This window comes from Argentina silus (genome assembly GCF_951799395.1).
Source record: "Argentina silus genome assembly, chromosome: 7".
NCBI lineage: Eukaryota > Metazoa > Chordata > Actinopteri > Argentiniformes > Argentinidae > Argentina > Argentina silus.
In genome coordinates, this window is record NC_139661.1 from 15,861,074 (window position 1) to 15,887,754 (window position 26,681).

The 26,681-nt window shown below is 45.9% G+C and overlaps 1 protein-coding gene across 2 annotated transcripts in view; it reads right to left on the bottom strand.

Annotated features, from left to right (window-relative positions):
* Positions 1 to 26,681, bottom strand: part of atp8b5a (ATPase phospholipid transporting 8B5a) — a 30,092-nt gene extending 3,411 nt beyond the window's left edge. The window contains exons 1-25 of one of the 2 annotated variants that reach the window (XM_083673057.1): positions 26,627 to 26,681; positions 16,820 to 16,904; positions 16,591 to 16,649; positions 13,933 to 14,046; positions 12,925 to 13,023; positions 10,493 to 10,554; positions 9,420 to 9,492; positions 9,203 to 9,273; positions 8,898 to 8,980; positions 8,397 to 8,555; positions 7,730 to 7,818; positions 7,108 to 7,301; positions 6,317 to 6,525; positions 6,039 to 6,082; positions 5,569 to 5,734; positions 5,141 to 5,329; positions 4,829 to 4,944; positions 4,405 to 4,569; positions 3,854 to 3,965; positions 2,702 to 2,807; positions 2,341 to 2,482; positions 1,892 to 2,075; positions 1,430 to 1,653; positions 741 to 824; positions 338 to 583 (exon numbers count right to left, since the gene is read on the bottom strand). In XM_083673057.1, coding sequence (XP_083529183.1) covers positions 338 to 583; positions 741 to 824; positions 1,430 to 1,653; positions 1,892 to 2,075; positions 2,341 to 2,482; positions 2,702 to 2,807; positions 3,854 to 3,965; positions 4,405 to 4,569; positions 4,829 to 4,944; positions 5,141 to 5,329; positions 5,569 to 5,734; positions 6,039 to 6,082; positions 6,317 to 6,525; positions 7,108 to 7,301; positions 7,730 to 7,818; positions 8,397 to 8,555; positions 8,898 to 8,980; positions 9,203 to 9,273; positions 9,420 to 9,492; positions 10,493 to 10,554; positions 12,925 to 13,023; positions 13,933 to 14,046; positions 16,591 to 16,649; positions 16,820 to 16,862 — 3,033 coding nt within the window. In that variant the 5' untranslated portion in view covers positions 16,863 to 16,904; positions 26,627 to 26,681. The remainder of the gene's footprint in view (positions 1 to 337; positions 584 to 740; positions 825 to 1,429; positions 1,654 to 1,891; positions 2,076 to 2,340; positions 2,483 to 2,701; positions 2,808 to 3,853; positions 3,966 to 4,404; positions 4,570 to 4,828; positions 4,945 to 5,140; positions 5,330 to 5,568; positions 5,735 to 6,038; positions 6,083 to 6,316; positions 6,526 to 7,107; positions 7,302 to 7,729; positions 7,819 to 8,396; positions 8,556 to 8,897; positions 8,981 to 9,202; positions 9,274 to 9,419; positions 9,493 to 10,492; positions 10,555 to 12,924; positions 13,024 to 13,932; positions 14,047 to 16,590; positions 16,650 to 16,819; positions 16,905 to 26,626) is intronic. The other variant, XM_083673058.1, reaches the window with a different exon arrangement.

Consider the following 26,681-nt stretch of genomic DNA (forward strand, 5'->3'; position numbering starts at 1 on the left):
AACCAGACACATTGTTATGGGGGAGGTTTTAATTAATAAGCCCATGTTTTCCCCTCTGTTTTCCACACAGGCAGTCTGGTTTTAAGCCTCATTCATGCCTGGTTGGAGTAAGCCTCTTGGACACCAGGGGAAGCTGGTGGAGGTAGAAATCGGAGGACGTGATCATTGTAATGCATGGAACGGAATGAGGAATGGTATCAATACATACAAACCCTTTGATACCATTCCTCATTCCATTCCATGCATTACAATGAGCAGGTCCTTTGATTCCTACCTCCACCGGCCTCCCCTGGCTGGGTCCATATTCCATTGATGCACTTTGCATTGCCTAGCGTACCTGGATAGAGACAGCGATGAGCAGACAGGTCTGGGCCAGCAGGGCGAAGGACTGGTAGTCTGCGATGTCTTTCCCATCATCCCTCACTGTGTCGTACATGGCTGCGTAGGGGATGAAGAAAAGCACTATAGAGCTGTACACACTGTGAAGTGCACACTTGAAGAAGGCCGTCTTGTTGAAGTACAGGTTCAGCTGGCCAGGGACATAGAGCTGCGGGTACTGGAAACTCCACACTTCATTCACATCCTGAACAGCAGGGGGAGACAGAGGGAGGAATAAACTTGAGTACTGACTGTCCTTTGTTTAAACAGGAAGTGATTTAGAACATGTTCTCATTCACAACAACAAAATAAGTGCAAAGACACATACGCGTGCACGCATGCACGCACACACGCACACTTACCTGGTCAAACAGACTCATGCCTAGAACAGGTAGTGCTGTGTACACCAGATTATACAATGTGATGAACCACTCGTCATACACCGTCTGAAAGGAAAACAGCCATAGATGGGGTCACGATTGGGTAGGTGTCAGCAATACGGTAATACAGGTAGCTCCACCTTGCCTGCTGATATGTTTACCATGTAAACGATACCTACCCAAAGCTTTTAGATCTATACAAAATTCCTCGGCCGGAGCTTGGAGTCATTCTGACATTAAACATGAGTTGACTGGGGTTGGAGGAATACATCCAACACCAACCCCCCGTCTCTCCTCTCTCCTCTCACTCTCTCCTCTCTCCTCTCACTCTCTCCTCTCACTCTCTCCTCTCTCCTCTCACTCTCTCCTCTCACTCTCTCCTCTCTCCTCTCCTCTCACTCTCTCCTCTCACTCTCTCCTCTCTCCTCTCACTCTCTCCTCTCACTCTCACTCTCTCCTCTCACTCTCTCCTCTCTCCTCTCACTCTCTCACTCTCTCCTCTCACTCTCTCCTCTCACTCTCTCCTCTCTCCTCTCACTCTCTCCTCTCACTCTCTCCTCTCTCCTCTCACTCTCTCCTCTCACTCTCTCCTCTCCTCTCACTCTCTCCTCTCTCCTCTCACTCTCACTCTCTCCTCTCTCCTCTCCTCTCTCCTCTCTCCTCTCACTCACCTGTGCAGAGAAGCCGCAGAAGAAGGCATACCAGAAGTGCACAAAGGTGAAGGTGAAGTTCTTGTAGAAGAAGTAGCGCAAGAACTTGCACATGCGCAGGTAGGACCAGCGGCCGTGCACCAGCAGGAGGCGCTGTAGGAAACGGAACTGGGCGATGGAGTAGTCACTGGAGAGGACTGCCTGCATGCCCTCCTGACCTGAGATACCCACACCTATATGGGCCGCTGGAGGGAGGGAAGGAAGGAGAGAGGGACGGGGAGGGAGTGAACATTTGAAAACGTACATACACGGCAAACATGAGCATGTCCTTGTAAACAAACTAAACTTAAAACAGTTACGTAAAGGCTAGTGCTCGACACCAGATTTTAGAAAACACTTTCTTAGGACCAAAACAGAGCTCTTCACTGAACATTCTCGATCATGTTAAAGGGTAGTGCTACCTCCAGCTCTCCGTCTGTTTACCTTTGATCATGCTGACATCGTTGGCTCCATCTCCGATGGCCAGAGTGACGGCCTGCTTGTACTTCTTGACCAGCTCCACCACCTGGGCCTTCTGTAGGGGCGTAACCCTGCAGCAGATCACTGTCTTACACATGCAGGCCGTCCGCAGTAACTCCAGCTCCATGCTCCGCTCCAGAGCATAGGCCTGGGGATCAGATGGGTCCTACTAATCACCCCAAACAACCACAAACAGGTACCCAAAAGTACCCCAAACAATCAGATGAGCTATTCACGATTAAATAACTAACATGATTCCACATCACTGCCTTCATAAGAAAGAGGAGTAGAGAGTCAGGAAGTAAGAGAGAAAAGAATGAGAGCGACAGGCAGAATAGAAACAGAGACATAGATAGAGATAGAGGGAGAGAAAAAGAGATGGATGATAGCTTGTCTCTTCATATATATCTCACCAGACTGTGTCCGTTGATGACGAGCCCGTACTCCCCGTTCACATTCTCGTCCTGGACCACCTTCCGCCCTTTACCCAGAGTCCTTTGTGGCATGAAGACCATGTCATCCACTGCGTCTGGTTTCATGGTGGTCCGAGCATTCCTGGTCAGAAAGCAAAACAATACACATTACTCCCCTCACAAACTGCATAACGTTTGATATGTTATCTATCATGTGTACTTTTGGATGAATATAATCTTTCTAAGCAAGACTATGGGACCCCACTACCTCTGGATCCAGCCACTGGCCTTAGTATTTGTGGATGTGCACATGTAATCTTTCTAAACAAGGACTATGTGAGGCCACTCTCTGGCCTCTGACCTCAGTTCCTGTCTGACATCCTCTGGCGTGTTGGCGGACACGATGAAGATGTCGTTCATCTCCTCCCGCAGCATGTTGCACGCATACCCGATGTTCTCGGCCGTCTCTGTCACATGACACAAACAGACCATGTCACATGACACAAACAGACCACAAACAGACCACAAACAGACCATGTCACATGACACAAACAGACCATGTCACATGACACAAACAGACCACAAACAGACCATGTCACATGACACAAACAGACCATGTCACATGACACAAACAGACCACAAACAGACCATGTCACATGACACAAACAGACCACAAACAGACCATGTCACATGACACAATCAGACCATGTCACATGACACAATCAGACCATATCACATGACACAAACAGACCATGTCACATGACACAAACAGACCACAAACAGACCATCCCCCATGACACAAGCAGACCGACCATGTCACATGACACAAACAGACCACAAACAGATCAAGCCACATGACACAAACAGTCCATACCCCATGACACAACAGACCATGTCACATGACCTAATCAGACCATATCACATGACACAAACAGACCATGTCACATGACACAAACAGACCACAAACAGACCATCCCCCATGACACAAACAGACCATGTCACATGACACAAACAGACCACAAACAGACCATCCCCCATGACACAAACAGACCATGTCACATGACACAAACAGACCACAAACAGACCAAGCCACATGACACAAAGAGACCACAAAGAGACCATCCCCCATGACACAAACAGACCATGTCACATGACACAAACAGACCACAAACAGACCAAGCCACATGACACAAAGAGACCACAAAGAGACCATCCCCCATGACACAAACAGACCATGTCACATGACACAAACAGACCACAAACAGACCAAGCCACATGACACAAACAGTCCATACCCCATGACACAAACAGACCATGTCACATGATACACACAGACCACAAACAGATCATGTCACATGATACACACAGACCACAAACATACCATGTCACATGATACACACAGACCACAGAGAGACCATGTCACATGATACACACAGTCCACAGAGAGACCATGTCACATGATACACACAGACCACAGAGAGACCATGTCACAAAGTCATCATCAGTGAAGTACCTTGTTTGTCGCCTGTCAGCACCCAGATCTTGATGTCAGCTTTAGCGAGCTGCTCGATGGTCTCAGGCACGCCATCCTGCAACTTATCCTCTACGGCTGTAGCGCCCAGCAACTGCACACGCACACACACACACACACACACACACACACACACACACACACACACACACACACACACACACACACACACACACACACGCACATACACACACACGCACACACACGCACATACACATGCACGCAAACACACACATACACACACTCACACACACACACACACACACACACACACACACACACACACACACACACACACAGGGACAGACAGAAACATTAAAACCTAAATTTAGGTTCAGACATAGGAGTTAGACTGATAGATTAACAGTTTAAACAAAAACCATAAAGATGAAACGAGATTGGTCCAGACACAGACAAAGCTGAAACCAGCAGGCCTTTTGATGCCTTTAAAAGCTTTGAGTAAATTTAAATCCCTCTCCCTACAACCATCAGGTCTAAATCTGACCCTGGTTCAGAGTTTAACGCTCTCATACCAGCAGATCTTTCTCTATCTCCTCATACAGCAGGTCAAGCTGCTTCTCGCGGTCCTCCATGTCCGTACTGGCCTCATGGTGGCGCTGTCTCCATTGGCTGAAGTATTCCTCATCTATGTCCTTATAGGCCAGAGCCAAGGTCCGCAGGCCCTCACCGGCAAACTCCTACGGAGAAGAACACACACACACAAGCACACGCACACACACACACACACACACACACACACACACACACACACACACACACACACACACACTTGTTTTAAGTGTTTTTTTAAGTGTGTTCTCTCTCTCTCTTACACACACACACACACACACACACACACACACACACACACACACACATACACACACAGTCTCTCTCTCTCTCTCTCTCTCTCTCTCTCTCTCTCAGTTCCTCTCACATACATCAGGACACACTCACGTTGAGGTGTTCGGTGGTGACATCCATCAGCTTGCTACATGACTGGTGTAGTCTCTCATAGATGATGGTGTCTGCACCTTTACAGTAGAGAGACAGCTTCCCCTCTGGGTTCCTCACTGTCACACACACACACACACACACACACACACACACACAGGGTCAAAAGATTGAACAGGATCAATATACCGTAACACACAGCTAAATCCTAACTTGGATTCTTTGTGCATAACTTTCTTACAATCTTTTCGATTTACTGTACGCGTGCGTTACACACAAGCCTTCCATTGTGAGTGTTTCAAAAGGGGTGTTTACCGATGACAGACATCCTCTTGCGGACATTGTTGAAGTCCAGAAGGGCCAGGAGCTCGTAGCTTCTTTGTATCCCCATCTCTACGATAGTGACACTCTCCGGAGTACGGGAGCGGAAGACAAAGCCAAAGTTCCTCGCCGCGGTAACCAGGGCGCCCTCGTCCGGAGACTGGGCCTGGTACAGCAGCTCACCTGAGGGAGTGATGTCATGTCCAGTTGTTAGAGGAAGTGGGCCTCTCTCTCATTCTGACACACACCACCTCACCTTTTTCACACACGCACACACGCATGCACGCGCGCACGTGCGCACACACACACACATATATATTCTCTCTCTCTCTCTCCCTCTCTCTCTCTCTCTCTCTCACACACACACACACACACACACACACACACACACACACACACACACACACACTCCTACTTCTCACCCTCGTTCTTCTCCTCAGCCATGACAGTGTGACAGAGCGCCAGCAGCCTGAAGAAGGCTTGGATCTCCACGATCTCCAGCTTCACCGCCTCCACCAGGGAGTGGTCGTGGAAGGAGAAGCGGGGGTCAGCCAGGGGGTTATAGGAGAAGTCCACCCTCTCTGTGTGCTGGGGGAGAGAGAGAGAGAAGGAGAGAGATGGGTGTTTAGCATCAAATGGGTGATTAGCGTAGTCTCAGAATCACAGTTTATCAAACCAGCTGAAGCTAAGTTAAAGGTATATCCACAGCATTGGATGCTGGTGGAGGTAGAAATCGGGCTCACAGTAATGCATGGAATGGAATAAGGAATAGTAGGTGTATGTGCTTGTGTGTTTGATACCATTCCTCATTCCCTTCCATGCATTACAATGAGCCTGTCCTCTGATTTCTACCTCCACCAGCCTCCTCTGGTCCACAGGGCTGTATACTCACCTCATTGACATCCTGTCTCTGGCCAGTGTAGTCAAACACATCCCCTGGAGAACAAACAAGACACAGCATGGAGGAGTGATTAATGAGGCTGTGTGTGTGTGTGTGTGTGTGTGTGTGTGTGTATCTGTATGTGTCAGCATGCATCTGTGTGTGTCAGCATGTGTGTGTGGGTGTGTGTGTGTGTGTGTGTGTGTGTGTCTGTGTGTGTGTGTGTGTGTGTGTGTGTGTGTGTGTGTGTGTGTGTGTGTGTGTGTGTGTGTGTGTATTATAAACCTCACCATAGCTCTTCCCACTGATGGAGCACTTGTTGAAGGTCATGATGTTCTGTGTGAGGGTGCCCGTCTTGTCACTGAAGATGTATTTGATCTGACCTAGCTCCTCATTGAGGGTGGTGGTCCGCGCCTCGGCAGGGGTGTCACTGCGGGAGTGGTACATCTTCCTGTCCCAGTCGATGTAGAAGCTGTTCCCCAGACGAATGAACTCCACACTGCCACACGGAGAGGGGAAATGTCAACAAACAGATACATAATGGCTTAAACAAGACAGACACATGCCGAGTACTAAGCAAACTAATGACAGAAAGATTACACATGATACATCTCTCTCTCTCTCTCTCTCTCTCTCTCTCTCGTTGTACATAAGACATAGTAAAGCTGCTTTTTAAAGGATCAAATGATATCAATGAGGAAGAAGAGGAGTATGGATGAGTCATTGGTTGATTCTTGCTGTGAAAGTGTTGTCTCTGTTTGCTTGTCTTCCTGTGGTGAAGGTGGGTTAAGGTGGGTGCAGACTGTCTCTAACCACAAGGTCAAGACATGGCCTACTTCCAAACCCACCCTCCCTCTTTATTCTTTCTTTCTTTCTTTTTTTCTTTCTTTCTTTCTCTCGCTTTCTCTCTCTCTCTCACACACACACACACACACACACACACACACACACATACACGCACGCATACACACACACACACACACACGCACGCACACAGACACACATGCACACACGCACGCACACACACACACACACACACACACACACACACACACACACACACACACACACACACACATACCTGACATAGAGGGAGATGGGCACCACTGTGTTGAGGATGATGACGTAGGACCAGAAGGTGAGGAAGCCTGAGAAGGCAGCGTCCGCTCCCTCCTGTCTGGGCAGGAAGACAGTGAACTCTGACCCCTCCCACATCTCCCAGATGCCATTACCGAAGGCCAGGATGATGCACATGAAGGCCAGGAACCCAAATATCTGCAGAGGACGCCAGAGAAACAGGTCAACAAGGGCTCTGTGTTTTTATTTTCTAAGACACAAAACATATTAAACATATACAAAATCAGTGCATGTTTTTCTCTTAAGTCTTGCATTGACGTCAATGAGATATTTGAGCCAAGAGTTATGCAAGCGGATCTCTAGTCTCTGGATTCGCCCCAGTGTCAACAAGTGATTACAGAGACGTAAACACAGACGTGAGGAATGTTAACGGTTGATACAGACAGATAAACCACAGCAGATTAGCAAAGACTGATGTGGTTAAGACGGCCAGCTAGCAGGCCTGATTTTCTCCTAGTACAAAAAAACTCATTAACTTGAATAGATGAAATCATAGAGATATATATCGCTAGAGAAGGCACCCTCTAGTGTCTTTGATTAAAAAACATTAGAGCTGGTTGACTCACACAGAGCACAAGAACGTTCATCAGGCGGTCGATGCTGGTCCTCTTGAACGTGGTCTTACCACAGTTTTGCATCAGCTTGGTCTCGGGACCTGGACCACAGCAGGAATTGTTGTTAATATCTATGCAGATACTGATTATTATTATTCAGCTAGCGATGCTTTAGGGCATTGACCCTCACTCCTGGTCCTGGAGAGCTGCAGTTCTGCAGGCTTTTTGTCCCAGCTCAACAGTGACACACCTGATTCAGTTCATCAAGGTTTTGAAGATTGTTCATTAGTTCAATCTGGACCCACTGCTGCTCTCCAGGACCAGGATTGAGTATCACTGGTTTAGAGCTTACAGGTAACTTGCAGTATATCTACTGTATATACACTATATTGTACAAATTACTTATTATTATTACAGTAACTCTGTTATGGCGGTGTACAGTATGTATCATTGAAGTGTAGTTCCTGTGCTTGCCAACAGAGGGCCTACATGTGTAGTGTACTGTTGATTTAATCAATACAATCCTTCACTTTCTAGGTAGGAAACACATGACATGGACACTTCCTTCCTTATTGGTCACTCCCACCCAAGCCAAACAGTGATGAATTGTATACAGTAGGTGATGAAATTAATACTACATCTGGTCAGTCAATCTGACCCGTGAACCCTGACCTCTCACCTCCGAACAGGACCAATCCGAAGCACCAGTCAGTGTTCCGCAGGGTGCAGCCTCGCAGCAGGATCTTGTCATTGTCCAGGGAGTACTTCTGTCCAGCGAACGTCAGGGTTCCTGTGAAGCGGTCAAGCCGGTTGTTGGGCGGTTCACATCGCACCTCGCCTGGAGAGGAGAGGAGAGGAGAGGAGAGGAGAGGAGAGGAGAGGAGAGGAGATACAGAATTAGATGGGTAAGCATAGGATAAGGGTTAGATGGATAGGCATGGACAGGGATTCAGAAAGCATGCAGATGACGCAATCACACCATAAATGTGTTCTTATTTGACAAAGGGCGTTGACCTAAACTTTAATCATAGATAATCAATTAAAGGGTTGGAACATGGCATTATGCTTTAATTTATTTCATTTTAATTTGCATTATATTTTATATTTATATGTATATGTGCTGAAAGTGCCACCACCTTTGAAGTATTGCAACGTCCTGCAGTGACTACTGACTACTCACCATTGAAGGCAGCCAGGTTGTCACTGCTGTCCCCCATGTCTCCTGTGACAGTCAGAGCCTGCTTCACCTTCAGATTGGTCTCACTGAGAGCAGGGGGTAGAGAGGAGAGGAGGAGGAGGAGGAAGAAGAGGATGAGGAGGAGGAAGAAGAGGATTAGGATATGACCATTGCTCCACATACTGTATCCTTTCTCTAATGTTATCCTCCAAAGTATCATGCAGACACACACACACACACACACACACACACACACACACACACACACACACACACACACACACACACACACACACACACAAACTGACCCGTCCAGTTCAGCGGTCTCAATGTACACCAGGTTGAGTGGTTCACTGCTAGTGAGCAGCAGCAGATCTGCCTGGAATCACAGAGAGAGAGATATTCCAATTCAGAATCGGGGTTCATACCAATACCTACTGATATTATTGATAGGCCTACTGTATCCATGACTGATTCTTGAACCAGACGAATGTGTTCTGACAATAGAGGTGCCAGTTCTCTCACCGTGACAAACTGGTTGTTCTCCAGTTTGATGATGTCGCCCACTTGAACGTCCATCCATTTCTCACTCCTAAGTCTATAACACACAAACAGAAATAGGGAGAACCAAGCGTCAATCACAGAAATTGTCTGGTGTGTGTAGGTGTGTGTGTGTATGTAGGTGTGTGTGTGTGTGTATGTAGGTGTGTGTGTGTGTGTGTGTGTGTGTGTGTGTGTGTGTGTGTGTGTGTGTGAGTGTGTGTGTGTGTGTGTGTGTGTGTGTGTGTGTGTGTGTGTGTGTGTGTGTGTGTGTGTGTGTGTGTGCATGTGTGCGTGTGTGCCTGCGTGCGTGGTCTGCATGATATGTGTAAGTAGGCATCCTCCCTCTTTTGTTTGAGGACAATCAGGAAACTCCATAAGACTAAAAATAACCAGTAGCTTCAGAGGAATAGACACACAACAGTACAAGATCTGTGTGTATGGTCTGTTTGACTCAGATGTTGTGGCTCTATTAGTGGGCAGGGATCAGGTCAACAGGAAGAAAACAAGCACTTCCTGTCACCCTGCAGCTGCTTCCTGTGGCTGAGAGTAGAACACTTCTGAAAAGAGGGCATGATGCCTGATTGTCAATTTCTGACAAGCACGTGCACACGCACAATCACACACACACACACACACACACACACACACACACACACACACACACACACACACACACACACACACACACACACACAAACACACAGCAACCCTGCTACAGATAGATCAATAGACCACAATTGTAGCCTAGAGACAGGTAGCCTAGAGGTTAGACAGGCTGGCGAGCGATCGGTAGGTCACTGGTTCGATCCCCACTGCTGGAGGTGAGCTGGTGACTGGAAGGTTGCTGGCATCATATCAAAGGTATGCAAGGCACTTAACCCCTAAATTGCTACAGGGGTGCTGAATATTGCTGTCCCTTGGGGGTGTGCAGTGTGTGTGTGTGTTGTCTTGGGGGTGTAAAAATGACCACATTCCAAGATGTAAACTGGTGTTCTTCTTGTTCAAGATTGACTACTAGGAGCCCAGTCATACAGCAGAAGAAGTGGTGAACTCACTCTCCATCGATGAGCACTTTGACCTTGCGGTTGTTTACTTGGTTGTCACTCCTATGGCGGTTCTGCAAAAACACACAGGATGAAAATGTTTTTGTCAACAAATAAAATGGCTACTTATCCTTTCAATTGCTGTATATAAAGGGTTTTATTTTGGGATGGCAATGGTTTTATTGCAAAGGAAATATGTTTGACAGTGGTGGATATAGTGTTTGGAATTAAACTATTCAGATGTAGGCCTATGTTGAAGAGACTACACACACACACACACACACACACGTCAGCAACACTCACATACAGGATTCACACCCTGTAACCCACTGACACATGACATTCACAGCTTCACAACCATGTGAAATGCTAACCCTAACTCTAACCATGTGAAATGCTAACCCTAACTCTAACCACAGAGGGACTTTCACAGCGGAGGCGTCCACAAGGCGTCCATGCAATAGTTCATTGGAGTGCCGTCCATTTTTCATTGTCTAAGGGAATTTTACAGCTAGTTCATGTAGTTCCCATTCATTCCCAATAAATGAGTGATTTTCATGTTGATTGAATGATTTTACTGGCTATCAAAGTGATTAAGCTATTACAGATTTTCCAGGAAATTCCAGTTAAATTAATAATTATGCTTCCCTGTTGCTTCCCAGACACTTCCTTTTTCCATCTCTAAGTACTGTATTGACAAAGGAGAGTTATCAAAGGTCAAAGGTTAACCAAATGTTTGTTCTTGGTCTGGAGTCTCTCAACCGCCCAACACTCATCGCACCATCCGTTCTGCAGGAGCCAATCATGACAGGCTAAAATCTAATGATCTCACTAAAGCAACCAATGGGTGGTGGCGATGCAGAAAGGTCAGTGTCTCCACCCCAGCGAACAAAAAGCCTCTTGTTCTGCCACTTTGGGTAATGTCTAACCCATGACATCACATTTCCCAGAGTGGTTTGGCATCAGGTTGCCCATCCGCTCTGCGGGGCCCTCGCCAGAAGGCATGCTGGTTTGACCTTGTTGGTTAAAAATTTAAACATCATTACTTTATTATCAATTTCCTTTTATTGTTTTGGAAAAACTGTCTTGGGTCAGAAAGTACTGTAGCGAAGGGAACAAAACAAACCCAGTGAAAACTGAGTGATTTAACAATGTTTGGTCAGTTTATGACACAAGCGATGGTTTCCTGATGGTAAACATTCAAGACTATGAGGGAAGCGAAAGTAGGAGTTGGTGGGAGAGGATTTCAGTTATTATTAAGTACTGCACTCATCTTCCTCCTCCCTCTGTGGTGAATGTACTGTACTGGACCAACCCATTGGGAGTATGCCTCAGTTTTATAACATGAAACATAGAGTTAGTCTATACTGGTGATTTATCCATCTTCCTGATAAGCAAAACTTACACAGACTTCAGAATAAGCCACAACAAGTACATCACACCCAGAGGAACGCAGACATGCACTCACAAACAGCAGAGAGAAGAGAGAAAGAGAGAGAGAGAGAGAGAGAGAGAGAGAGAGAGAGAGAGAGAGAGAGAGAGAGAGAGAGAGTGTAAGAGAGAGAGAGAGAGAGAGAGAGAGAGAGAGAGAGATAGAGAGAGAGTGTAAGAGAGTGTGTGTGAGAGAGAAAGGGAGATAGAGAGACAGGCAAAGATGAGGGAGAGAAGGGGGGAGAGAGAGAAGGAAGAAAGGGAGAACAACAACCTGAAATAAAGCGTTTTAACTCTAGGCGTGTGCTTCAGGAGTTGGAGCGGAGGAGGTAAATAAAAAACAGAAAACAGGTCCCGAAACAATGACACACGGCAACAGTCACCATGACAACGCAGCACCTTCCTTGCGGATAAGAGGCAGGCGGGAGGACAAGTCACCTGATGGCTGTGAGGAGTGACACACAATCACACTAACAAACCCACAATAGTCTAATCTCTGACCTCCCTTGAACCTGCTTCGTACACAAACACACCAAACAATAGCATATCTCCCTACACTGCTTTCACTGATACCAACCGCTCCATTTTCCAACTGTGGAAACACAAGGACAATGTTGAGGGTGTGAGAGGTGAGTTTCTTATAGGGTAGTGCAGATGGATTGAAATAGGCTCGTATGAGTGAGGCACAGGTGTGTGGGGTGAGACTGACCCAGTGGAGGCCGGTGGAGGTAGAGGTGACCCCGTCCTTTGATTTGTACCTCCACCAGCCTCCACTGACCCTAACCCCAACCTTAACCAAACCCTTAAGCCTAGCCGTAGGCCTTAAACCTTAACTCTAACCTTTACCAAATGTTAACTAATTCGAGAATTCAACATTGGTTTGTTGGCAGAGCGTGACCCCTTCTTTTTTCCACAGGTGTGCCTGTGTGCGTGTCAGGGGCTGAACCAAAGGTCAGGGGTGAGGGGTGAGGGGTCAGGGGTGAGAGATCAGGCGATGCTCTCCTCATACTCACCAGGTCGTCGGTGGCGTCTTTGGCTGCCGTCACAGACAGCACTAGGACCAGGGGGACCACCGTGGTGAACCAGGACAGGGAGGAGATCTCCGGGATCACCTACAGCAGGACAACACAGGACTCATCAAACCCTCCTGTAACGTTGCCACGACATCACATTCATACAACAGGAAGGTTCAGTTACCAGAACGGGGAAGAGGTTGCATGCAAGTGAATGATTCATAGGAATGATAAGACAACACAACATTTATCAAACTATTATCAATAGGCGCGGTAGTATGCCGGAATAAGATTACATGCAGTGAAGTAATGATACTGTTCAAACCTATTGCTGAGCAAAACATTCAGCATTCGTATTGGCAAACGTTTATCAAGAAAACATACACTTTTGAACATACAGACATTGAAAGCAGGGTTGAGGTCATGAGGTTCTTCATATATTATGTTTACATCTATTATATAGTTATAGTTATAGTTATAGTTATAGTTATTATTATATTATTGTTATTATTATATTTATTTATTTATTTATTTATTTATTTATTATATCTCTCCCTCTGGTTCAGATACTGTGTGTGAAAACTTCTGTATTACAATGAGACTTTGTTAAGAGGTCAATGAGGCAACTTCCTGTGCTGCATGACTCACTTCCTCAATCTTAATGCACTTGACGCAGTTTCAGTCTAGTAATCGCAGCAAAATGAACTGCACTGTATGTAAGGTGTGTGTGTGTGTGTGTGTGTGTGTGTGTGTGTGTGTGTGTGTGTGTGTGTGTGCGCGTGTGTGTGTGTGTGTGTGTGTGTGTCTGTGTGTGTGTGTGTGTGTGTGTGTCTGTGTGTGTGTGTGTGTGTGTGTGTGAGTGTGTGTGTGTGTGTGTGTGTGTGTGTGTGTGTGTGGGCGCGTGTGTGCATGCGTATGGGGGCATGTGTGTGTATGTGTGCGTACATACGTGCATGTGTGTGTGCATGTGTGTGTGCATGTGTGTGTGCATGTGTGTGTTGCCCTGACCTGGAGGATGAGTAGAAAGAGGAAGTAAGCATTGGCGATCCTCTGGAACTGCTCAAAGAGGTTGAGGGGCAGGAAGGTGAACAGGTTGTACTTGGAGGTATTAATGGCGTTGGTCTGGGAGGAGGGAGGAATGACAGGAACAAGAGAGGGAGAGAGGGAGGGATGGAGAATTAGTTTTTTGGAATTATAAAATTATAAATAATTATAAAATACCATTATAATTTGCATCAATGGACACATAGAATCAAAAGCATTGTCTCAAATCTATCTCAAAGTGAGAACCAAAACTCTCTGACTCTCTCAGAATCCCCAGTGTCCTCCACCTCAAATAAACAGCAGTGATCATTCAGTCAGAATTGCTGGATTAGCTTAACCAGATTTTAAGGTTAAATTTGGAAAGGCGGAGGGAATAAATCCAACGTGTTTTTCCATCCCAACACTGCGCTTGACAGGACAAGACAACAGAGCAGTTTAAGCGGCAGAGATTCTTCTTTTCTTCAGCAGATCTGTGATCTCCTACATCCTCCAACTAAAGTAGATAGAGCAGTTATTTGTACTGAGATATTGAATAGGTCAAACACAGTTGATTGATGAGTAATAGTTTCTGAACTGGAACATTGGTTCCTTTCCCCAGACTTATGTTTATGGAAATACAAGTAATTATACAGCATCTGTGTTCTTCAGCAATACACTGAATGTAACTGTTCAAGCACTTAACAAGACATACATCCAGGTAAATAAATGACATGTCATGATATCTACATTAAGCAGCTAGCTTCAGACGAAAGCACAGACAATGCTTCATAAAAGTAGAGTGTATTTCAGAGAATATACTGTATAAGCCTCCTGTATGAGTTATAGAGGTTTATAAAGCGTTTATAGCCCTTTTTATGGAAATATGTCTCTTTGCATCCGTATCAATACAGACATGCACAGCTGGGTGAATCTATTCATCAGGCTTGAACAAATATGTATCTTCACATGCCTGAACTAACGGATATTCAAAACAGAAAAGATAACATCACATTATGGCCCCTATTTGACGCACTCTCTCTCTCTCTCTCTCTCTCTCTCTCTCTCTCTCTCTCACACTCACACACACACACACCCACACACACACACACACACACACACACACACACACACACACACACACACACACACACACACACACACACACACACACACACACACACATCGTAAAGTGACAGGTAACAATGATATACTATAAGCCTTTATCAGCTCACCTCAGTGCAGTCGTTCAGTCATAAACAAAGCTTAGAATTTGCTAGAAATAGTAATTTATGTCGGGTTTGCTTAGTTTGAATGGTGAGGAACTTAAAAAAAAAAATGAGGCCTCTATTTACGTCATACTAGTGTTCTAACAAAGTTGTTTAACACGGTACTTTTTCACATTTCCCTATTAGAGAACATGGATAATTAGTTGTGGGCTATATTCCCTTGCATTAGAGCTGAAGAAAGACCAGGCGGATGGTAACATGGTCTTAAAGGTTTTAGACTAGTCAGAATTAAACTAACAGGTTGTGGTTTAACAACAGCCTTCAAATAGAAAGGAGGATGTTTACTGTATGTCATCTGAGTCTCTCTCTCTCTCTCTCTCTGTTGAGTTTCTGTAACCCCACACCTCTTAACTGTCAATGTGTGCCTTTTTCCATAACCTCTCTCTCTCTTTTTCTCTCCCTCCCTCCCTCCCTCATCCCTCCCTCTCTCTCACTCTCTCTCTCTCTCTCTCTCTCTCTCTCTCTCTCTCACTCTCTCCTGGAGGGTTAGGGTGTGGGTGGGTGTGGAAGCCCAGAGCCAGCTGTGGAGAGATGACCCCAGTAAACTTCACTGTGTTTCTGTTCATCATCAAGCTAAGAAAACTATAGTCGTCTGGATTACCTCAAGTCTTTGAACGCAGCGGGCGAACACAGTGACTCATCTCCATATCATCGGAGTCCAAGAATAAACAATGATGATACTGACATTTCCTTGTCTTATGAAGATACAGAACAGCGAATGCGCTGCTATAAGCTAATGCTAATGTGAGCTAACTAATGTGCTTGTCCTGTCCATGCAATTGGGCACAACCAAGGGCACACGCCTGACCCACAAACCCATGTTGAATTTCCGAAGTGGTTAAAATTTGATTACGGTTACGGGTTACAGTTATGGTTAGAGTTAAGGGTTTGGTTACAGTTAGGGTCAGTTTTAGGTTTTTACCTAGTTCGGGCTGTCAGTGGAATGCTGGTCAGGAAGGCCTATTTGGTATCTCAGTTTTTTTTTTATCAGTACTGCTGGTAAAGCAGCTCATGTAGAAATAGCACACTAAGTGGGACAGGCAGACCAGACCCCCCTTGACTCTGGCCTCTGGCACACGTCCAGCTTCCTGATGATAACCATACACTAATAATATAGTGTAAAGGAAGTATACCGTATTACAGTATTACACTACATAAACACGCCCTCCCCCCCGCTTGTAGATGGGGGGATGGGGTGGGGGGTGGGGGGTATATAGAGTACTGTATACATTTTAAGCACAGTGGAAAAACATGCATGTCTCCCACACACACACACACACACACACACACACACACACACACACACACACACACACACACACACACACACACACACACACACACACAGTCAACTCACCGCATACTTGAAGGAGAGGTTATACTCTCTGTCGTTCGCTCTGAGCTTCCTCTCCAACTCTGGAGGAGATGCAGGAAACCAAGACAGAGAGAGACAGAGGTCAGAGGTCACTTATACTGTCGTAATCAACTCTACCCTGATCTGACAGAATAACCTCACAAAGGAGCGGATGAGAAGAGAAGACGGTAAAGAAAAGACAACAGAAAAGAGGAGGGAAAGAAACACTTACCTCTCTCTTTCTTTTTTGCACAGTCCAACCCAAAGAACGACATCTTCTGCGCCTCTTCTTGTTGCTACCTATCCATGGTATCTGTCTGTGCAAAGAAAACAAGGTGTCTTCACGCAATATCTCTTGAGCTCAAAACAACCAGCACTGGTCACACTTAGAAACCTAGTAGCCAATAGGTTAGTAACCCAAATGTCAATGGTTTGATGATCCTGAATGGAGAAAGGTAAACCGAATTTTCATAGGCGTGTTCCCCAAACCATTACATGTCAGAACTAATCCAACAACTATGCAGTACAGGGCAGTACCATGCCATTTCATTGCTGTTAAATAATTTTCCATACAGTGCCCTATTAGGTCTTCAGTGCCCATTAGAAGTTTGGCTGTGAGACAAACGGTACCAGCGACCTACGTCTGTGTGTTTATGATGTCTTTAACGTGTGTATGTGTGTGTGGTGTGTGTGGTGTGTGTGTGTGAGTCTGTATGTGTGTGTGTCTGTGTGTGTGTGTGTGTGTGTGTGTGTGTGTGTGTGTGTGTGTGTGCGTGTGCGTGTGCGTGTGCGTGTGCATGTGTGTGTGCGCGCGTGCGTGCGTGTGTGTGTGTGTGTGTGTGTGTGGTGTGTGTGTGCGTGTGTGTGTGTGTGTGTGTGTGTGTGTGTGTGTGTGTGTGTGTGTGTGTGCGCGTGTGTATGTGTGTCATATATGCAGGCATAAAAATCTGCCTATGTGTGTCGCTTCGTTTTTAACAATTTGGCCTGGCTCTTACCCTCTTACCCTGACTGTGTCTAACACATCTGCCTCCAGGTTACGTTGGTATGAGTGCCTGGCTGTCCTTGACTTTCATTCTCAGTCTGGTTCTTACTCTGGGTTTGCATCAGCCTCTCAGCCTCTCACATCTTCCCCATGACTCAGAGGGAGGTGTTCCAGTGCAGCCACCCATTCACCCACCCAGCCCCTGCTTTGAACAAATCAGGGGAGGCTGGTGGAATCAGAAATCGGAGGACGGGCTCATTGTAATTGCATGGAATGGAATGGGGAATGGTATCAATCACACGTGTGTTTGATACCATTCCTCATTCCATTTCATGCATTACATTGAACCCGTCCTCTGATTTCTACCTCCACCAGCCTCCCCGGCCCATCACTCACCCTTCCGAACATCCTGTCAGATGCCCGCCTAATGCTGCGTCCTCCTGTTCACCTCCATCCAAAGCCACATAGATGTTATCAACCATAACATACGCTTACTCTCTATCTCTATATTTTCTTTCTTTCTCTCTCTCTCTCTCTCTCTCTCTCTCTCTCAAACACCCATATACACATACCTTTACAACATGGTTTTATGTTGCAGAGAATGGAAAGTTCAGTTTGCCTGTTTTATAAGCCCTGTAAATTGTTGCAGATTGGATTAAACTTGTTTAAACTTGCCACATGTTTTGCTGTAGAGCGGGAGGTAGTAAGTGTCTGTGTGTGTGTGTGTGTGTTTGTGTCTATGTGTGTGTGTGTGTGTGTGTGTGTGTGTGTGTGTGTGTGTGTGTGTGTGTGTGTGTCTGTGTTTGTATACGTGCATGTGTGCATGTGTGTGTCTGTTGGGTGATGGGTGGGGGCTGCTGTTGTAGCATTCTAAGACAGGAAGCAGCCGTTTTTGGATCCCGCCCCTTAGGACTGATTTCCATGGTGACGCTGGTTCTATTTTTAGTAACCACATGTGTGTGTTTAAGAATGTGTTTTAGGAGTCACACACATACACACACACACACACACACACACACACACACACACACACCTCGTAACAAGGGAGAAACTGTTATTTTCATTTGGTCTTTTACCTTGACCTTTAAACATGTATCTATTCACTGACTAAAGCACACCAAATAAAACAAGCTCAAATAGTCAACCTACTGTGTTTAAAAAGGCTACTGAAGACAAATATACAGCCTGCTAAAATGACTCCACAGTACATTTTCCATCAGTGTACACAGCCAAACAAAACACATCATTAAAGATATGAGCAGAGAGTCATATTCACACACCACACCCACTCCCCGGCTCTTTAAAAGTCCACATAAATAAAATGTTAACAGAAGGTCTGTTAGTCATTTAGAGTGATCAGGTCATTACACCCATCATAGGGGTCTAATGAACTGTTCATTCTAAATGTCAAATGTTAACTTTAAATGTTAAGTATGTAAAAGACACACACAAAGACACACACACACACACACACACACACACACACACACACACACACACACACACACACACACAGAGACACACACTGAATCTCTCACGTTTTCCATCACTGACAGCTAGAACAGAACCGCAGAAAGAGCATATAGCTGCTGATGGGGTGAGAAGTGTGTGTGTGTGTGTGTGTGTGTGTAAGAAAGACAGAGAGACAAAGAGAGGGAAAGATAGATAGAGAGAAAGAGAGAGAGAGAGAGAGAGAGAGAGAGAGAGAGAGAGAGAGAGAGAGAATAAAGAAGGGCGGGAAGTAGGCCATGTCTTCACTATGTAGTTAGTGAAAGTGTGAACCCACGTTAACGAGAGAGAGAGAGGGAGAGAGAGAGAGAAAGAAAGAATAAAGAGGGAGTGTGGGTTTGGAAGTAGGCCATGTCTTGACCTTGTGGTTAGAGACAGTCTGCACCCACCTTAACCCACCTTCACCACAGGAAGACAAGCAAACCGGAGGAAGAGACAACTATGAGAAGCAAGAAACAAGCAATGACTCATCCATACTCCTCTTCCTCTTCCTCCTCCTCCTCAACACTATCATTTAATCCATTAAAAAGCACCTCTACTACACTATGTCTTATGTACCCCATCCCCCTCCACAACACACACACACACACACACACACACACACACACACACACACATACACACACACACACACACACACACACACACACCCCTCCCCCTTCACAGTATCTGTTGGTACGTATCTGTACATGTTTGGGTGATGACATCATCCCCCGTGGAGAGTAACACAGGAATGGCCTAGTGTGAAACTAAACATCAGCAGAAGCAAGGCAAAACATGCCAAACCAAACCAGACCAAGCCAGGACAAGCCAAACCAAACTTAGCTACAGAAGGCCTACTCCAACTCTGACCTCCAGCAACACACTGCTAATTAACTAAACTACCATTACATTGGCAAACACCAAATATTATATACATGTGTGTGCGTGTGTGTGTGTGCGTGTGTGTGTGTGCGTGTGTGTGTGTGTGTGTGTGTGCGTGTGTGTGTGCGTGTGTGTGTGTGTGCGCGCGTGTGTGTGTGCGCGCGTGTGTTTGTGTGTGTGCGTGTGCGTGTATGTGAGAGTGTGAGATAGTTATTTTAAGATACAGTACTGTAAGTATTTTTTGGGTTAAACTCTAGTGACATTTGAATCCGCAGCCACAGTTCAGTGATGAACAACTGTTGATTGAAGCCCACTGAAGTGAGTAACAACATCCTGGTGTCACTGTAACCTGGGCTCTGCTGGGGGAGAGGTCACAGGGTCACATCAGCCCAGAGTCAATGGCTGTCCTGTTGAATCAATGGTCTCTAGTCTCACTACCAAACACTGCAGCATTGTGAAAACCCAGTCTTGTTTTTCAGCAGATAGAGAGAACCTTTTTCAACAAGTCTCCCATGTGTGTCTGGGAGAGGGGGGCCTGCCTGTCGAAGCCTGCCTTTGGACCTGCTGCCAGTCTACCTAATCACACACACACTAGGCCCTTTGTGTGTGTTTGTGTGTGTGTGTGTGTGTGTGTGTGTGTGTGTGTGTGTGTGTGTGTGTGTGTGTGTGTGTGTGTGTGTGCGTCTGCATGTATGTGCGTGTGCGAGTGTGTGAGTTGACCGTGCGCATGTGTGTGTGTGTGTGTGTGTGTGTGTGTGTGTTTGGGTTGGGTTGGAGGGTGAAGAGCTGTTATAGGAAAGTACCCCTACAGTCAACATGGATTTCTGTTATCAGCCAGTCTGACCATACAAACTATAATTAGCTGACCTGTTACTGGACAGTATGTGAATGTAGTACAAACATCTCTGCATTACAGTAGGAAAAACAGGAAACACTCATTCATCTGATATTCTAGTGTTAAACCAAGGCCTTATGTTGATACAATAGTTCAGTAAAAATATTTGAGATTTGAGTGACAGCTGTTTGAAGATTGTTGGGAATTGTGGAGGAGTTTGCGAGCTTGTTAACTCCACCCTACTGTGCATTTCAAGTGTTGGATGTTCAAACAGCTGAATGGAAATAGAAATGGAAGATGCAGAAAGCCCTGCATCTGTCTGCCTCCAGTACATCTGTCTGGCCGTCTGAGGCTGTTAGAACAGGGGTTGGGAGGATAAGGTGTCTGGCTCAACAACTAACCTATACAGCTCCCTAGACAGGGAGGTCTCCCCCACGCGTCTCCCCTACATCTGGCTGCTTTACAGCCTCTGTAACCTCAGTGTTAACCGCTACAGTAATTTACATAATGTAATGGGCAATGCTTAACCACCAGACTACAGGTTGAATAGACTGAGGTGGCCAGTCATGCTTACCTCAGTGTTAAACCACCAGACTACGGGGCTCCTAGGAGACTGAAGTGGCCAGTCATGCACAGTGGCAAGGTGTTAAGGTCACAAGGAAGTCACGATAGCTACAGGATATATGGCAGTGTTACACCTAAAGTACACACACTCTCTCTCTCTCTCTCTCTCTCCCTCTCTCTTTCTCTCTCTCTCCCTCCCCCCCCCCCCCCCTCTCTCTCTCTCTCTCTCTCTCTCTTTATTTTTTAAGACCAAGTATGGCAACATTTCACTGAAAACTGTAGCGACAAAAGCTTGATTAGCTGTTGATATCACTAACAATTGCAGGAAAAGCCAAATGACACAAAGGACAAAACATCACTTACTGTAAATTCTTTTCAGGCCTAATCCCAGAGATGGGAATAGATTTTTTCAAGAAATGTTCAAACGATGCCCTGCAATAAATTAGTAAACCATGACAATATGAGCAAACATGGCGACCATAGAAAGAATGTAATGGCTGCTCTCTGTTTGCCAACTATTCAATAAAGCTTTAGTGATACAAAAACAATGTTTCGACTGGCATGGTCCTTGTCAAGTTACAATACAGCACATGAACACACCAGGGGAGGTTAGTGGAGGTAGAAATCGGAGGACGGGCGCTCATTGTAATGCATGGAATGGAATCAGGAATGGTATCAAACACATGGGTTTGATACCATTCCTCATTCTGTTACACGTACTTCAATACCATTCCTTATTCCGTTCCATGCATTACAATGGGCCCATCCTCTGATTTCTACCTCCACCAGCCTCCCCTAGAAAACACTGTCTGCGTGTCTGCTGTGAAACTAAAGATACTCTTAGTGTACATTCAGGGCTTGTGCTGTTGGTTTAAAATGGCTAACTTCTCGTTCTTGTGGTCAAATCTGGTCACACTGATAAACTATATTAATCGAGCACAGCAGACAACAAGGGAAGATGCGACGACTCCTCTTTTCACGAGAACTAAACTCATAATTAAATGCACTTGGTTTGACCCAACAGGGATGTAGATGACGCAATAGTCTTCTTTTATGTCTTGTTGCGCCACTCAACGCTCAACTGTTGACGTGTAATGCACTAGTATTTCATCATCGTCAAACTGAAGCCAGAAAGATACAGAGAAGCAGCTTAGTCTGGTGCACAGAAATGGTTCACAGACAGCTCTGTTGTAACGCTTCAAATAGTTCAGGTTTAGCCCTGAGATGAGGAGAGCTGATCAGAAATCAGTTGTTCGGGTCAGTAGCTTAGTTAGAGAACAGTACACAGCCTCAATCTCGAGGCTACCGTTCATTCACTTTCACTTTTTAGCTCAAATGAGCTGAGTGAAAAGGAGAACTGGAAGTGTGAGAGTGGCTATGGGAGACAATGGTGACTGACACTGGTGGATCTGGGTCATCGTTACACAGAATAAGTGACACTTTCTGTGACACACAGTGGAATTTAAATGGCCACAAGAAGCTGTGTGCATACAGGAGCTGTGGTGTCGGACTGAGGGGGAGGCTGGGGGGGTGACACGGCACATGTGGTTCCAGTGACAGTTGATTGGAGCATGGTGCTTGCAACACCATCATTGTGGGTTTGATTCCTGTTTAGGCCACGTATACTGAATATATACAGTTCAGTCTGTCAGACTATTGCTATACTGTACAAGTACATTCATTAGGCTTATAGTTATTATTGCTATCTGTTGGCTGCAAATTGCTTTGGATAAAATTATCTGGCTGCAAATTGCTTCGGACAAAATAATCTGCTATAATGACCATACAGTATTGTATCATAATCAAGTCTGCCAGTGTATTGTTTGCAACTCTGACGAGAAACCATTTAATAGTTTGTACACTAACAGAGAATAGAGGGGACGTGGGACTAAGCACTTGTCTCAGGTCAGATGTCCTTTCTTACGCTGATCACTGGACTACAATAATGATGCAAATACCAGAGTTGCGTGCGCAGCATCTCGAGTTCCAACCTTAATGATGAGAGCATTTTGAAAATGAGATCTAGTGAGAATGAGGAAGAACCAATCTGTGAACATTGTGTCACTGACAAAGAAAATCCCCCCATCTGAAATTTTATTTCTGTCGATTAACTAAAAATAGTCACCAGACATCATTGAAATCACCAAAAAAAAAAAGAATCTGAAGCCCATTTCATAAACTACCAGAAAATCGTTTTTGTTCTCTATTAATGATGACTTTGATATCATGCATCTTAATTTGATATCGTAGAGCTGTCTTTGATATCAAGAACTGGACTCGATATCCAACAAAATTATGACACATCAAAAGTGATCATCAAGATATCATGTTATAAAATGAGGACTTTAACAGACATATCCCCAATATCATGTCTTCATCGAGACTTTATTTGAAAAAGCATCAAACTACAAATCTTCCTTTCCTTGTCTTATTTCCTCTACCTATCTATCTAGTTCTACACTACCTGCTGCCATCAGGTGCCGGCACAGAGAAAGACTGCTAATGCTCCAGGCTCTTTCAACACTCTTTCATCCCCAAGGCAATAGCTGTTGTTTAGGCTAAAGTGTGTTAACCTTACTGCACTGTCTAAAACTGACATTTCTGAATTTTAACTTTATGCTGCACTCAAATTGCCCTTCGGGGAAAAATTGTCCCCCCGGACACAGATTATGCTTAGTCCTAGACTGAAAAGCATTTTCAATGGAGAATCCCCATTGAAAATGTGATTTAGTCTAGGATTAGACTGAATCTGTGTTCCAGGAAACCGGTTTACTGAACTCAGGATTCCTACACTTTTCCATTTCAAAATTCCAGACTTGTCCAGACCGTTTAGTTGATTTGTGTGTTTGTGTTTCGGAACATCTGTCAAACATGCATGTGTGTTGCGTGACCTCTGTAAAACTTAATGCAGCAAAAAAGATCTGGCTGGAAAAAATATTGAAACAATATTGAATACAATTCTGATCTCTTCTGGCACAAATGTGGCATACTGTAGGCCTGGAATCACAGATTTATTTCCAGACTATGTTTGCCTTTTCCAAACTTTTCCAGGTCTGGAAATGGACAATATTTTATTCCAGACTTTCCAGACCTGCATAGGAACCCTATGAACTGACCTGAGCTGAAAGGGCCTGGATAGGAGAAGAAGAGAGGAGAGGAGGAATGGGGAGGAGGAACAGAGAGGAGGAGAGCAGAGGAGGAGAGGAGGAAAAGCAGCCAGCCAAGGTTACCAGATGACACAGCCTTTTACGTGTGAGGAACTTAAACAGCACACTCCTTTTGACCAGGGCACAGAGCGCACACAGAGCATACAAAAGCCCCAAACAATCGAGCGATGAATAATTCACCTGACCTCTCAGACCACAAAGCCAGTGTGAGTGGCCCCTCTCGGCTTACCTGATAAAACCGTGACATTTTGATTGACCCTTTTTTGATAGACAGCATTATAAAAGCTCTTTGCCGAGTCCCTTTGACTGCAGCAGCACCGCCTTGTCAATCATCACTATGACACACACACAAGATTTTGGTTAAGTTTTGGGTTAAGGGTTTGGTTAAGGTTAGGGTTGGGGTAGGGTTAGGGTTAGGGTTCAGGTTAGGGTTAGGGTTAGGGTTAAGGTTAAGGTTGGGGTCAGTTTTAGGTGTTGACCTGGTCAGGCTGTCAGTGTGATGCAGGTCAGGAAGGCCCCTTTAGTCTCTCCCTGGAGGATGTTATGACCCTGGCACTGGTTGTGGCTACTGCATAATTGATGCGTCTCCATTGGCTGGCGGGGATTTGGAGGTCACCAGGTGAGAGGTACAATAGCCCGGAGGGGACATTCAGAGCGACAACAGAGAGCCACAATGGGGCAGTGCAGCAGGGCAGTGCCAGGAGGTAATACAGCACAAACCCCTGGACAATGACGCGCAGGTGGGTGATGTCACTCAGACACCCAAACAATGTCTGTCACTGGGTGACTGGAAAGCATTACAGGGGGACTGGAGAGGGTGACAGGGGGACTGGAGAGGGTCACAGGGGGGTTGGAGAGGGTCACAGGGGGACTGGGGGCATCACAGGGGGACTGGAGGACATTACAGGGGGACTGGAGAGGGTCACAGGGGGACTGGAGGGCATTACAGGGGGACTGGAGGACATTACAGGGGGACTGGAGAGGGTCACAGGGGGACTGGAGAGGGTCACAGGGGGACTGGGGGCATCACAGGGGGGACTGGAGGACATTACAGGGGGACTGGAGAGGGTCACAGGGGGACTGGAGAGGGTCACAGGGGGACTGGAGGGCATTACAGGGGGACTGGAGAGGGTCACAGGGGGACTGGAGGGCATCACAGGGGGACTGGAGAGGGTCACAGGGGGACTGGAGGGCATTACAGGGGGACTGGAGGGCATCACAGGGGGACTGGAGAGGGTCACAGGGGGACTGGAGAGGGTCACAGGGGGACTGGAGGGCGTCACAGGGGGACTGGAGAGGGTCACAGGGGGACTGGAGAGGGTCACTGAACACACAGGACTAGCAGGGTAATGATGTCAATATCAATCATGTAGCCCTCGTCTTCATCCTTACCATCATCATCATCATCATCATCATCTCCTGCAGCTACTTTATGCCTCTAACTATTATTATAACCCTTCTAGTCATCATCATCATCATAATTATCATCATCAACAACAACAACAACAGCAACAACAACAGCAAAAACAACAACGTCATCCACAACAACAACAACAACAACAACCCCAAGAAGGCATCACAGTGAACAAGCGTATCTTAACATCTGACTTCTCTAACTTCCCAACAAGAACCTTTTAGACAAGAATGATCAAACAACCTGGTGGCCATATGGACAAAGAGCCTAAGGTACAAACATAATCACTGTGTTAAACAACATGTAACAAGACACCAACCACTCAGGAGAAGACAGCGTGTTCTGTTTAAAGACTTAGCCCCCCCATAAAAACATGCTTTTTAAGATGGAAAACAGTCAGACAAATGTGTTCCAAGGCTGAGTTCTTTCCCCCTCTCAATCCTCGATTCTTACTTTCTCTTTCTCTCACTCTTTCCATTGCTTTGGTTTCAGGCTCCTCAGGAGAGAGAAAGGGAGAGAAGGAGGAGAGTGGAGAAGGAACACTCATTCTATTTCTCTGTTACTTCCTGTGTCTTTTCCTGACCCCCGCCCCCCCCCCCCTTCTCCACTATCCCCCTATCCTACAAATCTCAGCTTCACCTCTCCGCCCCAACGTGAACCCTAACCTCTGACCCTGAGGTCAAGAAACGGGCTGCTGCTCTTACCGTTGTTCCTGGCTCCAGCTGTGTGTGTGTGTGTGTGTGTGTGTGTGTCAGACAG